The sequence below is a fragment of the Oncorhynchus gorbuscha genome, linkage group LG11, assembly GCF_021184085.1.
Source record: "Oncorhynchus gorbuscha isolate QuinsamMale2020 ecotype Even-year linkage group LG11, OgorEven_v1.0, whole genome shotgun sequence".
Taxonomy (NCBI): Eukaryota; Metazoa; Chordata; class Actinopteri; order Salmoniformes; family Salmonidae; genus Oncorhynchus; species Oncorhynchus gorbuscha.
The window spans coordinates 71,258,634-71,276,267 of record NC_060183.1 but is presented as its reverse complement, the minus strand read 5'-3'; the positions used below and the strand labels follow the sequence as shown (position 1 = coordinate 71,276,267).

Sequence of the window (17,634 nt, the reverse complement as noted above, 5' to 3'; positions counted from 1 at the left end):
GCGCTGTGTGTGATTTCCTGCAAGACAGGAATGTCAGTGTTCTGCCATGGCCAGTGAAGAGCCCGGATCTCAATCCCATTGAGCATGTCTGGGACCTGTTGGATCAGAGCGTGAGGGCTAGGACCGTTCTCCCCCAGAAATGTCCAGTAATATGCAGGTGCCTTGGTGGAAGAGTGGGGTAACATCTCACAGCAAGAACTGGCAAATCTGGTGAGGAGATGCACTGCAGTACTTAATGCAGCTGGTGGCCACACCAGATACTGACTGTTACTTTTGATTTTGACACATTCCATTTGTTAGTCACATGACATTGGAACTTGTTCAGTTTATGCCTCAGTTGTTGAATCTCGTTATGTTCATACAAATATTTACACATGTTAAGTTTTCTGAAAATAAACGCAGTTGACAGTGAGAGAATGTTTCTTTTTTTTGCTGAGTTTATATTAATTTATCATTAAATAGTATACCTCTTGCACAGTCTTGCATGCATTGGGGGAGCATTTCGGCAGCTATACAAGGAGAGGCATATGGACGGACTTGCTAAGGCTGTGGAATCCGGGTCGAGTCCAGACACTCTTTTGGTCCACCTGTAAATTGATGGCCTTTATACCATTTCAACCAGGTCAGTCCAGAAGATAATTGATTCTCCAGTGTGTTTTTTAATGAGTGAGTGAGTGAGTGAGTGAGAGTGTGTGTGTATGTTCCTTTACTCAATTTCTCCAAGGAACTGCTGAGATCACTGAAGCTTTGTTCCAAGCTTCCGTTGTCTGTTTCTGGAGGATAAGCAGACATTCAAACCATTACTACACATGTAAACATGGTTAAAAACATAAACTCTATTTGGAGTCACACAGATTCCCACCTAATGTGGTTATTAAAATATGTCCCTTACCTCGCCTCTGACCTGGTCACTGTGTACTCAAACCAAAGGATGTTGGGGATCAGGCTTGTGTCCCGCACCAGAAAGAACTCTGATATCGGCCTGTCAGCAGTCAAGGATGGCGAGAGAGGTGGGACAAAATAAAAAATGGAGACACACTGAGAAAGGGAAAAGTACACAACAGATAATCAAGATGAACACATCAGTAGCTACAGTATACGCTGCCCAAATCTGTGCCAGGCTCTGATGGTTCACTTCTTGCTAAGCCTGTCTGCCCCCCTGAGAGGTGTCCCTGTTCTTTACCATGCTGCTATCTTGGGGAAGAGCGGTGTAAGCACCTCCTGTGTGAAGAAGAACCAGACTACTCCTATGGTGCTACCGGCCACTCCCCCATAGAAGACCTGACTCCAAGTGTGGTACAACAGGTACACCCTGCGAAAAGGTACATTGAGCATTTTTTAAATACAAATTGTGCAATTGTGCTAAATGGTTAAGAGTTGGGACCAAATTGACAAATGTGTCATGGTCTAAAAATACATTAAAATCTAGATAAATTAGACTTGTCCCTCACCTGCTGTATGACACTGATAAGGCCACGCCCAACAAGGTGATGGACAGTATGTGTCTCCACAGCAACTCCACACACCGAGCGTTGTTCGTTTGATGCATTCTAGACACAGGGGGCAAAGTGCGTCAGCCGACATCAAATGCTATGTATGGTTACAATGCATCATTTCTTCCCCTTTTAAATAAATGTAGTCTGCGAGAGAATGGTAACTCACCTTAAATAAAGGAAAAGACAGAAGTAAACAACAAAAAACCAGATGAACTGGGAATGACTGGAGGGCATCCCATACTCTGTTGTCAGGGTTGTGTGAGCTCCTGGGAAAAGATACAGAAGAACAGGGTTTAACCACACGCTATGACAATCACAAATAGAACAGAGTTAAACCACATTAATCACAAATATTTATGGGCATTTTTGTCCATCAAAAGCTGAAATTAGTCAAACTCGTGACAGTTAATGTCAGAGATGCTTCCGTCAGAGATGCTTGCCTTCAACAAGCTGCCACCCATAGTATTGTTGTTTTGTGTATATATTACCACTATCATATGAAGTGTTTTGCTAGTTTGGGATTATATGATTGATGCGAAGATTATAAATTGGTGTACAATTCAGTCTATGATTGAAAGAAACTAATAAAACCTACTACGTTAAATCGACTGACAACTGAGAATGCTCCCCGTTCTCTCCACTGTGACCCATACAAAAGCGATTGGCTCATTTGTTTTTGACTAATACAAAATCTGTGTCTGGCTGCATCCTGGAAGCATGAATTTAGTAATGCTGTGTACCATTTCTGCATTCTGTCTTGCCTACAATATGAACCTATATTACCATTGTTGGGTTCTGAGAATATGAAATATACTTCATGTGTATTTGTGATGAGTGTAGGGGAGCGATTACATGTGGCAGGCGTGAATGGTAAGGGGAGAGAGCCATGGATTAGTGATGGGGGTGGGGGGGGGGCGTATCACTAGTGTCCTGCCTAGCAGTAAAGAATGATGTTTGTACAGATGGGTAGAAGGAGACTCAGCTTATGAGGAAACTCAACTTATGAGGGATGGTTAAATATCAGTGTGTGTGTGAAAATGTTTTTTTTTTGTCTAATGCAGCTGTATTGACCCTCTGGGAAGAATAAACTTGTTTAAGCTTTCATTGTCCGTTGAGTGTTTTACTCTGAGAATTAACACAATACACCTACTGTATATTTATTTGATGCACAGACAGACACTGTATTGGCATTATTTGTATGTGTACAGACATATCCAAGGTGGCATAGCAGTGCAGACGTGGTTTGTTGTCCTCTCGTTTACTTTTTGTATATATATATATATATATATATTCCAATTTATTTTTCAATCTCTTTTTCCATTTTTAAATTAAATATACCTTCCGGGAACCCGCCTCACTCAATGTGACACGGATCCACTATTTTTTTTAGACCCTATAGCCAAAACTTTCATCAGAAGGTAGCCAGCTAATTAACTAAGTTACTATCCATTTAGTCATTTTTAGCCACTGCTAGCGGCCTTTACCCTCTGCTCAGGCACCAGACGTTTTTTTAGCCTGGATAATACCTGCCAGCCTCGGACTGTTTTTCTCCACTACGACGCCAGATTCCTGCCGTAAACCCTGGACCATGATCATCACAGCTAGCTAGCTGCCACTGAGTGACCCAGCCCCGAAGCTAGCCCAGAGCCAGGCACATCTCCCGGCTAGCAAACTAAATTCCCACAACTACAATACCTTTTTCGTCATCTGGCCCAGTCCCTTCGTCGTCACGGAGATAGCTTGCAAAGTTCTTTCATACTTTCCAGGTCTATGCCCAAACAGTTCGAGCTTCAAATTTTTAAAATGAATCTCTCCAGAAATAAGTCTCTCACTGTTGCCGCCTGTTATAGACCCCCCTCAGCTCCCAGCTGTGCTCTGTACACCATATGTGAATTGATGGCCCCCCCATCTATCTTCAGAGTTCGTTCTGTTAGGTCAGGGGTGTCCAACTCAAATACCCAGTGGGCCAAAATGTAAAACCTGAACAAAGTCACGGGCCAACATTGAACAAATTAACCTTTTAATATGGACCCAAACAAGTTTTGCTTTAACATTGAATATGGAACAAGGATCGCTTATTACAATACAATATATAATTTAATAGTGGAGACATGCAAAATCGAATTTCAAATGAAAAAAAAACACATCAATGGCATTCATTTATTAAATAAATAAAATTTAAATAAAAATTGTATGCCTCTTTTCTATTTGCAGCCTTCTGATTTAAATACCAAAATAAACTTTTTCCACTGGCTAATAATTTTACAAATAAAATGATAATAAATCAATCAACCATTCAAACCCATGCCTTGTAGCAAGAAAAAGTGCATAAAGAAAACATTAATTATTGCACACTGGTCTAATCTGATGTGCCCAAAATACCTGGCATCTCTTCTTGGATGCTAGTTCATCAATGTCTGGGCTCAAGCTCTGAGCTGAAGAAATCCTCAGTATCGAGCGAAGATGTTCATCAGTCAGACGTCTCCTGTGAGTTGTTTTGGTCATCTTCATCGAGGAGAAATGTTGCTCGCATAGATAAGTGCTGCCGAACATGGAGAGCATCTGAGCAGCTTGGGTGCGGAGCTGAGGCATTGTGTCAGGGATGAACCGTGGAAACTGTGCGGCGCCCACAGCATCATACTTTGACTTCAGCGTGTCGTTGCACTGGAGTTCAATCAGCTTCATTTGGATGTTGGTTGGTGCATTTTCCACATCAACTGCGAAGGGATTACTAAGCCGTTCAAACTTGCATTTCTGGGCATCGAAGTCGGCAAATCGCCGGCTAAACTCAGCGGCGAGAACACTGAGTTTTTCAGCAAACTGTGCGCATGGGAACACGGCGGTAGAGATCTGCGCTTTTATGGATTGGCAGCAGGGAAAATGGCAAGGGTTTCCTTGCAGCATCTGATTCTCCCACAGGCAAAGTTTAGTTTTGAAGGCCCTCACTGCAGCGTACATGCCTGTGATGATGCGCCCCCGCCCCTGAAGCTGCAGGTTCAGCGCATCGAGATGGCTCGAGATGTCACAGAGAAAGGCCAGCTCACACAGGAACTTTTGCTCCCGGAGCTCTGCTGTATCCTTCCCTTTGGTTTCCAGGAATTGACATATTTCCTCACGCAGCTCGAAGCATCTGTTCAGTACTTTTCCTCTGCTTAGCCATTTCACCTCTGTGTGATACGGCACGTCTGCGTATTCCGAACCACACTCCTCCAGAAAAGATTTAAACTGGCGGTGATTTAGACCTTTGGCTCTTATAAAGTTAACTACCTGTGTTACTGTGGTCATAACATGTTCCATCTTTAGGGCTTTGGCACACAGTGCTTCCTGATGTATGATGCAGTGGTAAACAGTTAGCTCACCTGCACAGTTCTCTTCCCGCATCTTCTCCCGAACCATGCCCACCAGTCCACTCTTTTTACCGCACATCGCTGGCGCACCATCTGTCGTTAATCCAACGAGTTTATCCCACGGCAGCTTTATTTCAGTTACACATTTGGAAACCTCCTCAAAGATTTCCTTTCCTGTGGTTGTGCCATGCATTGATTTGAATCCTAATAGCTCCTCCGTAACACACAGATTTGAGTCCACTCCACGGATGAAGACTGACAGCTGAGCAGTATCAGATGCGTCGCAGCTCTCATCCACAGCGAGGGAGAACGCAACAAAATCTTTTCCCTTTTCCATCAGCTGGTCATACAGATTGGTGGCAAGATCACATGTGCGATCAGCTACTGTGTTCCTGCTCAGGCTCACGTTTGAAAATGCTTGTTTTTTCTCTGGGCATACGAGGTCAAAAACCTTCATCATGCACTTTTTCATGAACTCTCCCTCATTAAAGGGCCGGGCTGATTTTGCGATCTCTGCTGCCACTATATAACTAGCCTTTACAGCAGCCTCGCTTTGTGATGTGGCTTTTTTAAACACATTCTGTTGTGAAACCAAACTTCTTTTCATCTCCTCTACTTTCTGGCTCCTTTGAGTCATGTCCAGGTCCTTGTATTTGTCATGGTGTTTCGTTTCATAGTGTCGTCTAATGTTGTACTCCTTACTTACAGCCACGTTGACTCCACAAACAAGACAAACAGGTTTGTCTTTTACATATGTAAACAGATATTCTGCCTCCCACTTGTCCAGAAAGCTCCTGTTTTCTGCCTTTCTTTTCGCCATTTTTGGGAAGGGTTAGCTCGCTGACAGTTGTAGCGTCTATGTTGCTATGACTACTGTCACAGAGGAGAGAGCGTTTCTGGGTCCTGTCCTGATTGGCGCGCGAAAACAGCAGAGCATTATGGGATTAGTAGTATTAGTGGTGAATGCGCTGTATAATACCGGCGGGCCAGCTCTAGTAGTAATTTGGTATTGTCTCGCGGGCCAAATATAATTACCCCGCGGGCCAAATTTGGCCCACGGGCCAGAGTTTGACACCCATGTGTTAGGTGATCTAAACTGGGATATTATAAACACCCTAGCAGTCCTACAATCTAAGATAGATGGCCTCAATCTCACACAAATTATCAAGGAAACCACCAGCTACAACCTTAAATCTGTAAACATGGGCAACCTCATTAAAAATAAAAATAAATGTATTTAACTAGGCAAGTCAGTTAAAAACAAATTCTAATTTTCAATGATGGCCTAGGAACAGTGGGTTAACTGCCTGTTCAGGGGCAGAACGAGATTTGTACCTTGTCAGCTCGGGGATTTGAACTTGCAACCTTTCGGTTACTAGTCCAACACTAACCACTAGGCTACCCTGCCGCCTCATAGATATTATCGTGACCAACTTGCCCTCCAAATACACCTCTGCTGTTTTCAATCAGGATCTCAGCGATCACTGCCTCATTGCCTGCATCCGCTATGTGTCCGGGGTCAAATGACCACCCCTCATCACTGTCAAACGCTCCCTAAAACACTTTTGCGAGCAGGCCTTTCTAATCAATCTGCCCAGGTATCATGGAAGGATATTGACCTCATCCCGTTAGTCGAGGATGCCTGGTCGTTCTTTAAAAAGTCATTTCCTCACCATCTTAAATAAGCATGCTCCTTTCAAAAAATGTAGAACTTGGTTCACTCCAGACCTGACTGCCCTTGACCAGCACAAAAACATCCTGTGGCAGTCTGCAATAGCATTGAATAGTCCCCGCGATATGCAACTGTTCAGGGAAGTCAGGAACCAATACACACAGTCAGTCAGGAAAGCAAAGGCTAGCTTTTTCAAACATAAATTTGCATCCTGTAGCTCGAACTCCAAAATGTTTTGGGACACTGTAAAGTCCATGGAGAACAAGAGCACCTCCTCGCAGCTGCCCACTGCACTGAGGCTAGGCAACACTGTCACCACCGATAAATCCATGATAATCAAAAATTTCAATAATTTCAATAAGCATTTCTCTACGGCTGGCCATGCTTTCCTCCTGGCTACCCCAACCCCGGCCAACAGCTCCACACCCCTCGCAGCTACTTACCCATGCCTCCCCAGCTTCTCCTTCACCCAAATCCAGATCGCAGATGTTCTGGCAGAGCTGCAAAACCTGGACCCGTACAAATCAGCTGGGCTAGACCAATCCTGGACCCTCTCTTTCTAAAAATTATCTGCCGCCATTGTTGCAACCCCTATTACCAGTTTGTTCAACCTCTCATTTCATCCGAGATCCCTAAAGATTGGAAAGCTGCCGTGGTCATCTGATAGAGGAATTCTAAATTCCTTTATGTTTTAACTGCCAAAACCAATTTCGCACTCGTTTCTAATTCATTAATGAGGTGTAAGTTCATTAATTATGCATGAAGTAGATCGAGACCAGTCTTAAAAGCCAGGTAAGAGTGTTTAATTCCAGAGTACTAACCACATACACAGATTTCCACAGGTTATAAACTCAAAATGACATCATCAGTTTCCCACGATAGCCCCGTTGTTTTTTTGTTTAGGTCCGGAGATGCTTTCTACTCCCCTCATAAACCAGACATTCCAATCTGTCTAAAATATATACTTTTCTCCCACCAATGGAACATAACCCAAACATTCTTATCTTGTCTGAAAAGCTTTTTCTCCCCCTTAACCTACCCAAGAGGCACAGACAATTAATTAGTTCTGCTTACATTTTCAGTAACAGCTCAACCAAGAACTCATACTTTTCATACCATAACATAATAGTATAAGTATAAATGGTTCTAATCAATAATGTATACATAATTAATCATTTCAACTATAATTTCCTCTATCATCATCCCCCTCTTCAAAGGGGGTGACACTCTAGACCCAAACTGTTACAGACCTATATCCATCCTGCCCTGCCTTTCTAAAGTCTTTGAAAGCAAAGTTAATAAACAGATCACCGACCATTGAGAATCTCACCGTACCTTCTCCGCTGTGCTATACGGTTTCCGAGCTGGTCACGGGTGCACCTCAGCCAAGCACAAGGTACTAAACGATATCATAACCGCCATCGATAAAAGACAGTACTGTGCAGCAGTCTTCATCGACCTGGCCAAGGCTTTCGACTCTGTCAATCACCGTATTCTTATTGGCAGACTCAATAGCCTTGGTTTCTCAAATGACTGCCTTGCCTGGTTCACCAACAACTTCGTAGATAGAGTTCAGTGTGTAAAATTGGAGGGTCTGTTGTCCGGACCTCTGGCAGTCTCTATGGGGGTACCACAGAGTTCAATTCTCGGGCTGACTCTTTTCTCTGTATATATCAACGATGTCGCTCTTGCTGCGGGTGATTCCCTGATCCACCTCAATGCAGACGACACCATTCTTTATACATCTGGCCCTTCTTTGGACACTGTGTTAACTAACCTCCAAACGAGCTTCAATGACATACAACACTCCTTCCATGGCCTCCAACTGCTCTTAAACGCTAGCAAAACCAAATGCATGCTTTTCAACCGTTCGCTGCCCGCACCCGCACGCCCGACTAGCATCACTACTCTGGACGGTTCTGACCTAGAATAAGTGGACAACTACAAATACCTAGGTGTCTGGCTAGACTGTAAACTCTCTTTCCAGACTCATATCAAACATCTCCAATCCAAAATCAAATCGGCTTTCTATTTCGCAACAAAGCCTCCTTCACTCACGCCGCCAAACTTACCCTAGTAAAACTGACTATCCTACCGATCCTAAACTTTGGCGATGTCATCTACAAAATAGCTTCCAATACTCTACTCAGCAAATTGGATGCAGTCTATCACAGTGCCATCCGTTTTGTTACCAAAGCGCCTTATACCATCCACCACTGCGACCTGTATGCTCTAGTTGGCTGGCCCTTGCTACATATTCGTCGCCAGACCCACTGGCTCCAAGTCTATGCTGGGTAAAGCACCGCCTTATCTCAGCTCACTGGGCACGATAACAACACCCACCCGTAGCACACACTCAAGCAGGTATATCTCACTGGTCAAAGCCAACACCTCATTTGATCGCCTTTCCTTCCAGTTCTCTCTTGCCAGTGACTGGAAGGAATTGCAAAAAAAAAAAATTGCTGAAGCTGGAGACTTACATTTCCCTCACCAACATTAAACATCAGCTATCTGAGCAGCTAACCGATCGCTGCAGCTGTACATAGTCCATCTGTAAAAAGCCCACCCAATCTACCTACCTCATCCCCATATTGTTTTTATTTACTTTGCTGCTCTTTTGCACACCAGTATCACTACTTACACACCATCATCTGCTCATCTATCACTCCAGTGTTAATCTGGTAAATTGTAATTACTTTGCTACTATGGCCTATTTATTGCCATACCTCCTCATGCCATTTGCACACACTGTATATAGACTTTCTTTTTTTTTCTCTATTGTGTTTACTGTATGCTTTTTTATTTCATGTAACTCTGTTGTTTCTGTCGCACTGCTTTGCTTTAGCTTGGCCCAGTCGCAGTTGTAAATGAGAACTTGCTCTCAACTAGCTAACCTGGTTAAATAAAGGTGATATAGAAAAATTTAAAATATATATTTTGGAGAGTTCAGACGCCTCGAATTTTCACAAAAAAAAAGAAAGTCAAGGCACGTTCCGAATGTACTGGGTCACTACAGTAAGTGAATTGTCGCTTTCCTCACCTTCACATGGGCGGGGCTCCCGTAGAATATGCTTCAGCAGCCAATTCACACCTTCGTTCAGGACGAGCCCACCGAAGGAGGAGATCTAGGGATGAGGATTGGGAAAAGGATTATGTGTGATCATATGCCTTATTCATAAACATGGTGGACTGCAGCTTTTAAATATTTTCTTACAGAAATGTAGCTTGCAACATTAGCCTAATCTTTACTATTAATGGGCAATATCTATATGACCATGCACAAGCATTTCTTTATGTACAGTGCCTTGCAAAAGTATTCACCCCCCCTTGCCGTTTTTCCTATTTTGTTGCATTACAACCTGAAATTAAAATGGATTTTGACTTGGATTTCATGCAATTGACACACACAAAATAGCCCAAGTGGGTGAGGTGAAATGAAAAAAATAACTTGTTTAATTTTTAAAAACAGAAACAGAAAACTGGTGCATGCATATTCACCCCCTTTGTTATGAATAAGTTCTGGTGCAACCAATTACCTTCAGAAGTCACATAATTAGTTATTTTACCTTTATTTAACTAGGCAAGTCAAGTCATAATTAGTTATTTTACCTTTATTTAACTAGGCAAGTCAGTTAAGAACAAATTCTTAATTTCAATGACGGCCTAGGAACACTGCCTTGTTCAGGGGCAGAACGACAGAGTTGTACCTTGTCAGCTCGGGGATTTGAACTTGCAAACCAACGCTCTAACCACGAGGCTACCCTGCCGCCCCAAGTTAAAGTCCACCTGTGTGCATTCTAAGTGTCACATGATCTGTCAAATGATCTCAGTATATATACACACACCTGTTCTGAAAGGCCCCAGAGTCTGCAACACCACTAAGCAATGGACACCACCTAGCAAGCGGCATTATGAAGACCAAAGAACTCTCCAAACAGGTCAAGGACAACGTTTTGGAGAAATACGGATCAGGATTGGGTTATAAAAAATATCAGAAACTTTGAACATTCCACAGAGCACCTTGAAATCCATTATTAAAAAATGGAAAGAATATGGCACCACAACAAACCTGCCAAGAGAGGGCCGCCCACCAAAACTCACAGACCAGGCAAGGAGGGCATGAATCAGAGAGGCAACAAAAAGACCAAATGTAACCTAGAGGGAGCTGCAAAGCGCCACAGTGGAGATCGGAGGATCTGTCCATAGGACCACTTTAAGCCGTACACTCCACAGAGCTGGGCTTTACAGAAAAAAAATAAGCAAACACATTTGGTGTTCGCCAAAAGTAATGTGGGAGACTCCCCAAACATATGGAAGAATGTATTCTGGTCAGATGAGACTAAAATTGAGCTTTTTGGCCATCAAGGAAAATGCTATGTCTGGCGCAAACCCAACACCTCTCATCACCCCGAGAACATCATGTTTTTCCATCGTCAGGGACTGGGAAACTGGTCAGAATTGAAGGAATGATGGATGGCGCTAAATATAGGGAAATTCCTGAAGGAAACCTGTTTCAGTCTTCCAGAGATTTGAGACTGGGACGGAGGTTCACCTTCCAGCAGGACAATGACCATAAGCATACTGCTAAAGCAACACTCGAGTGATTTAAGCGGAAACATTTAAATGTCTTGTTATGGCCTAGTCAAAGCACAGACCTCAATCCAATTGAGAATCTGTGGTATGACTTAAAGATTGCTGTACACCAGTGGAACCCATCCAACTTAAAGGAGCTGGAGCAGTTTTGCCTTGAATGGACAAAAATCCCAGTGGCTAGATGTGCCAAGCTTATAGAGACATACCCCAAGAGACTTGCAACTGTAATAGCTGCAAAAGGTGGCTCTACAAAGTATTGACTTTGGGGGGGTTGATTAGTTTTGCATGCTCAAGTTGTTTTTTTGGTCTTATTTCTTGTTTGTTTTACAATAAAAACATTTTGCATCTTCAAAGTGGTAAGCATGTTGTGTAAATCAAATGATACAACCCCCCCAAAAATCTATTATAATTCCAAGTTAAGGCAAAAAAATAGGAAAAATGCCAAGGGGGATGAATACTTTTGCAAGCCACTGTATGGCACAGCGTGTGTCATGTGTCGGTGTGACACGTGTCCTGTCCTCATTTAGTGATTCAGCAGGGAGTTGGGTAACCCGTATGGGTTACATTACTTACCGTGTGCAGTTCACGCTTGAACACTATGAGGGTGACAAAGCCTACGAGGATCGCTATGGGCAGCAGGCTGGTGTAGGCCAACACTTGTCCAGTCAGATCACCTTTGAGAACAACCAACAAGAAATTCTTAAACACAATCCCCTTGCAGGAAAATGTGAACATTCAGGGGAACATCCAGCAGGGCAGTGTCTTCAGGAAAGTATTAATTTTTCTTGACTTATTCCGAATTGTGTTACGTTACAGCCTTAATCTATACAAAATACCCCAGACATTTTTGCTAGTTTATATAAATAACACTTAAATATCACATTTGCAGAAATATTCAGACCCTTTACTAGTATTTTGTTGAAGCACCATTAGCAGCAATTACAGCCTTGACTCTTCTTTGATATGATACTACAAACTTGGCACATAGAAGCAAGTGTTGCGGGTACTATTTAATGACGCTGCCAGTTGAGGCCTTGTGAGGCGTCTGTTTCGCAAACAAGACATTAATGTATTTATCTCTTTCTATTCTGGTTAGAGACAGTTTGCACTGTTCTGTGAAGGGAGTAGTACACAGCGTTGTACGAGATCTTCAGTTTCTTGGCAATTTCTCGCATGGAATAGCCTTCATTTCTCAGAACAAGAATAGACTGACGAGTTTCAGAAGAAAGTTAATTGTTTCTGGCCATTTTGAGCCTGTAATCGAACCCACAAATGCTGATGCTCCAGACACTCAACCAGTCTAAAGAAGGACAGTTTTATTGTACTTTAAATCAAAACAAGTTTTCAGCTGTGCTAACATAATTGCTGAAGGGTTTTCTAATGATCAATTAGCCTTTTAAAATGATCAACTTGGATTAGCTAACACAAAGTGCTATTGGAACACAGGAAAATAAAAACAAAAAAATAAAGCAACATTAACAATGTTTACACTATATTTCTGATCAATTCGATGTTATTTTACAATGGACAAAAACAACTTGATTTTCTTTCAAAAACAAGGCCATTTCTAAGTGGCCCCAAACGTTTTGAATGGCAGTGTATATGGATGAATTATAAAGCCACGTACATTTAACAGTTAGGCTATTGATTATAGACCTCATTACTTTGGACTTTGCGCTCTCAATTTTATTAGACAATTAGGGTAAGCCCGATTTGCACGTGACTATTATTACTAGAGGACGTTGGTTATGTAATTATTACCCCAGAATGTCCTATTCCAGAGGATGATTCGGACTGGATTCGTTTTTCCATTTTTTTTAAACAAATAATTGGACCATTATGACCGATGCCTAGAGTTTTTTTTTTCATTGGCGGGAATAAGTCCAGGCGATAACAGGGCTACACTTATAACTAGAGCTTGGTTCCCACGTTTCTAAACCATCTTTGGTTCGTGTCGCCATAATATTTGAATTGAGCAAGTATGATCATAATCCAGGCACTTGTCATCTCCCGTCTGGATTACTGCAACTCGCTGTTGGCTGGGCTCCCTGCCTGTGCCATTAAACCCCTACAACTCATCCAGAACGCCGCAGCCCGTCTAGTGTTCAACCTTCCCAAGTTCTCTCACGTCACCCCGCTCCTCCGCTTTCTCCACTGGCTTCCAGTTGAAGCTCGCATCCGCTACAAGACCATGGTGCTTGCCTACGGAGCTGTGAGGGGAACGGCACCTCAGTACCTCCAGGCTCTGATCAGGCCCTACACCCAAATAAGGGCACTGCGTTCATCCACCTCTGGCCTGCTCGCCTCCCTACCACTGAGGAAGTACAGTTCCCGCTCAGCTCAGTCAAAACTGTTCGCTGCTCTGGCTCCCCAATGGTGGAACAAACTCCCTCACGACGCCAGGACAGCGGAGTCAATCACCACCTTCCGGAGACACCTGAAACCCCACCTCTTTAAGGAATACCTAGGATAGGATAAAGTAATCCTTCTCACCCCCCTTAAAATATTTAGATGCACTATTGTAAAGTGGTTGTTCCACTGGATGTCATAAGGTGAATGCACCAATTTGTAAGTCGCTCTGGATAAGAGCGTCTGCTAAATGACTTAAATGTAAATGTAAATGTATAATCATTAGGATTTTTTTAGCAATCCGTAGTCGACATACTAAATGGCCACCAGCCTTCAGATGTGAGCTAAACAGTGCAGATGTGTTTTAAGGCTATATGCGCAAGTGAATGTATCATTTCTGAACGTTTAGGCCAGTTGTACGCTGCTTGGGAATCTATTAACAGCAAGGCTTATATTAAATAGGCACAATATTTTTTACTAATGCATTTGTCAATATATAAAATTCATACAAACACAACATTTTAACAAAATAATTCACTGTGAAAGTTGATACATGTAGGCCCTTCATATAGGCTATGCGTAGCACTTCATTAAATGTATCGAATCTGTTATTGTTTTCTTGCTCAAACCATGATTAACACATCTCAAACTCAGACATTTCTCTCAAAACACATAGATGTCGATTCGAACGCGTGTAGAGTTATCAGAGGACATTGGAATTCGCCAAAAAACTGGTTATACTGGCTGAAATTGTTACTCTGCACAAATTACTGACATGGCAGATTCGGACGGGACTCAAATTACAAATGTGTTTTGTGCTTGTGCACATAATTACATTCATTACCCGACCAACCCCAGTAAAACGAATCCCTTCCGAATAGGGTTTAAGGCAATGGCTGTTTAATTGCCTCTGCTGCTCTCAATATGCAGGTTAATTTTGCTATTATGCACATAGCAACATAGTGAAAGGCGCCAATTCTACTGCGCACCCTAGATTGTTTCAGTACAGAGGACAGCGACCATATCCAACACGGGAGAAAACGCATTTGTTATCAAAAAATAATATTGATGTATTAGTGTTGCACCATTATCTTTACATAATATAACCATATACAATCAGTATCACATGTCTTCGAGTGATTGACTGTGCCATCCGCAATGGATTAGTCTGAGACATGTGCGAATCAGACAGGTAGGTGTTTTGTGCATCATAGAAAGAAAAAAAATCCGACTGCTCAACTAAAGAAATCTCAGTCAACCAACAGCCTTTCGACCAAACAATCGGCGTATGTTTGGTGTATGTTTTTGGGCAACCTGACCAAATTCACATAGAAATATGTTAGATCTGTCATTCTCATAGAAAGCAAGTCTAATATGCAGTAGATATGTTCTATTTGAGCCATTTCTATGCTTCCTGTTTTGTACACCAACTTCAATGGACTGAAAATACAATATATTCATTAATCATTAATGGAAAATATACTTCACAACGGTTTAGATGGAACAATGATTCAATGTCCTTGCTTGTTTTGTCACAAACGGAAATTAGGCAAACTAACATTTTTGCAACCAGGAAATGGTAGAGCGATTTCTGCATAGCACATCTTTACGGTTGGTGGAAAATTCTGTGCGACACTAAACAGTACCAAACCTGTAACTCTCCAGTAATGGATACCAAAAAGACATGGTAAACTCAGTTTCAGGTGTTACAATCTGCAGTTAGCATCAAGCAGAAGTTAGTATCAATGTGATAACTAATTTGGGTTAATATTCAAACACCATAAAGGTAGTTAGCTAAATTGTATAATACTTTTTTAATCGTTACCCACGTTCCATTAAAATGGGTGATGGTTGGTGTACTGGGTAGTTGGCAAGTTATCTAAACCAGCTAACGTGAAGATGTTCGTACAATGTATTACACATGATCAATTTGCGTGATAAATGTAACACGAGCCACAAATGTTTTGTCAATGTTTGAGGCATGGAAGGCATAACGTTAGCTGGCCAACTACACTCAGTGTATTTCAACTAGCTAACTTTGCTAGCTACCTTACGGTCACAGTCAAAACGAGTTGGCTATACGGGGCCAGTAGTCAAGTGGCAAACAAAGATATATTCAAACGAATACATTTCATTATGGGCATGGGTTGTACATGACCATTTTAAAATGCAACACGTCAATGTAGCAATGAAAGCTCGAGCTAGTTAGCTTGGCATTATGGTCAACTGCGCATGCGGAACTATCACACAATTTGGCAGTTCATGTTCGGAGCTGTGTATACGCTTTTTCCAGGTCTCACTATTTGGCAGTTCCCGTCGGTCGTGCCCAGTCAGTTGCAAATCATCCCAAGATCTCTTGCAGATTACCAAATCGTCAAGCATCTATCATACGAATGTAAGCGAATATTAACGCTTAAATACACTTACCAGCAGGGAACTCTATGTGGGTTAGCGATATCGACCGCCATCGAAGTGGTACCGAGCACTGTTCTTCAGGCGCCATTTTTCCCGGACACCGGTGACGAATCAAAATGTAATACGTAAATCCGACAAACCAATAGGAAACACGGTTCCTTCCATGAAAATCACCATTCACAAGAGTAGATCCCCATGAAAAATAATGTATGGCTAATCGGAATGCGTTTTTCCCCAGAAAGGAGCATTATTACAGACATAAATACTCCTCCGTTTCATCAGCTGTCCAGGTCCCAGTTGATCCAGCAGGTCAAGAAGCCAGATGTGTAGGTCCTGGGTTGGCGCGTTTCAGACTTGGTCTGCAGTTGAGACCAGTTGGACATACTGCATAATTATCTAAAATGACATTGGAGGCAGTTTATGGTAGAGAAATTAACATTACATTATTTGGCAACAGCTCTGTTGGCCATTCTTGCAGTCAGCATGCCAATTGCAGGCTCCCTCAACTTGAGACATCTGCACATTTTAGAGTGGCCTTTTATTGTCCCCAACCCAATGTGCACCTGTGTAATGATCATGCTGTTTAATCAGCTTATTGTCAGGTGGATGGATTATCTTGGCAAAGGAGAAATGCTTGCTAACAAGCATTTTAAAAAATGTGTGCACAGCATAAGAGATCTTTTGTGCATGCATATGTAAAATGTCAGATTATTTTTCAGCTCATGAAACATGGGACCAATACTTTACACGTTGCATTTATATTTTTGTTAAGTATATTTAGTTACTGTCCACATCAACAAACTAGAATGGTCCAAACACACCAAGACAGTCGTGAAGAGGGCATGACAAAGCCTAGTCCCCCTCAGGAAACTAAAAAGATTTGGCATGGGTCCTCAGATCCTCAAAAGGTTCTACAGCTGCAACATGGAGAGCATCAGGATGGTTGCATCACTGCAAGGCACTACAGTGGGTAGTGCGTACGGCCCAGTACATTACTGGGGCTAAAACTGCCTGCCATTCAGGACCTCGACATCAGGCGGTGTCAGAGGAAGGCCCTAAAAATTGTCAAAGACCCCAGGCACAGACTGTTCTCTCTACTACTGCATGGCAAGCGGTACCGGAGTGCCATGTCTAGGACATAAAGGCTTCTCAACAGTTTTTACCCCCAAGCCACAAGACTCCTGGACAGGTAATCAAATGGCTACCCGGACTATTTGCATTGTGTGCCCCGCCAAACCCTCTTCTACATTGCTGCTACTCTCTGTTTATCATATGCAGTCACTTTAACCATATCTACATGTACATACTACCTCAAATCAGCCCGACTAACCGGTTCCTGTATATGGCCTCGCTGCTGTTGTCTTTTTTACTGTTTCTATTTCTTTACTTACCTATTGTTCACCTAATACCTTTTTTGCACTGTTGGTTAGAGCCTGTAAGTAAGCGTTTCACTAAGGTCTACACCGGTTGTATTCGGCGCACATGACAAACTTTGATTTGATATCCTTAAAATGTCTGACCCCATACTTTAATGTACAGTACAAAAGGCTATCCCAAAGAAATGTGGAAGTAGAATTGCTATTCACACTTGACCATTGACTAATGATCGGCTATGAAAAGTCAACTGACATTTACTCCTGAGGGGCTGACTTGCTGCACCCTCAACAACTACTGTGATTTATTATTATTTGACCATGCTGGTCATATATGAACATCTTGGCCATGTTCTGTTATCTCCACCCGGCAGAGCCAGAAGAGGACT

At 42.4% G+C, this 17,634-nt stretch overlaps 1 protein-coding gene across 2 annotated transcripts; it reads right to left on the bottom strand.

The window, feature by feature from the left end:
- Positions 1–322: 322 nt before the first annotated feature.
- Positions 323–16,092, bottom strand: dolpp1 (dolichyldiphosphatase 1). Of its 2 annotated transcripts, XM_046290329.1 has the most exons (8): positions 15,885–16,073; positions 11,682–11,782; positions 9,556–9,640; positions 1,663–1,762; positions 1,452–1,550; positions 1,184–1,312; positions 893–982; positions 323–773 (listed from the first exon to the last, which is right to left on the bottom strand). In XM_046290329.1, exons 1-8 carry the CDS (start codon positions 15,958–15,960, stop codon positions 737–739), a joined length of 717 nt encoding a protein of 238 aa, XP_046146285.1. In that variant the 5' UTR covers positions 15,961–16,073; the 3' UTR covers positions 323–736. The 2 variants fall into 2 exon arrangements, with proteins under 2 accessions (XP_046146285.1, XP_046146286.1); XM_046290330.1 differs by lacking the exon at positions 323–773 and having other exon boundaries at positions 899–1,038; positions 15,885–16,092.
- Positions 16,093–17,634: the final 1,542 nt, after the last annotated feature.

Bases quoted from the DNA above. Each gene is read 5' to 3' on its own strand.
- dolpp1 (XM_046290329.1), bottom strand. From the start codon at position 15,960: ATGGCGCCTGAAGAACAGTGCTCGGTACCACTTCGATGGCGGTCGATA. The intron at 1,551-1,662 runs GTGAGTTACCAT...CCCTGTGTCTAG, and splicing joins TGTCTTTTCCTTTATTTAAG to AATGCATCAAACGAACAACG. The intron at 774-892 runs GTAAGGGACATA...CTTATCCTCCAG, and splicing joins GTGACCAGGTCAGAGGCGAG to AAACAGACAACGGAAGCTTG.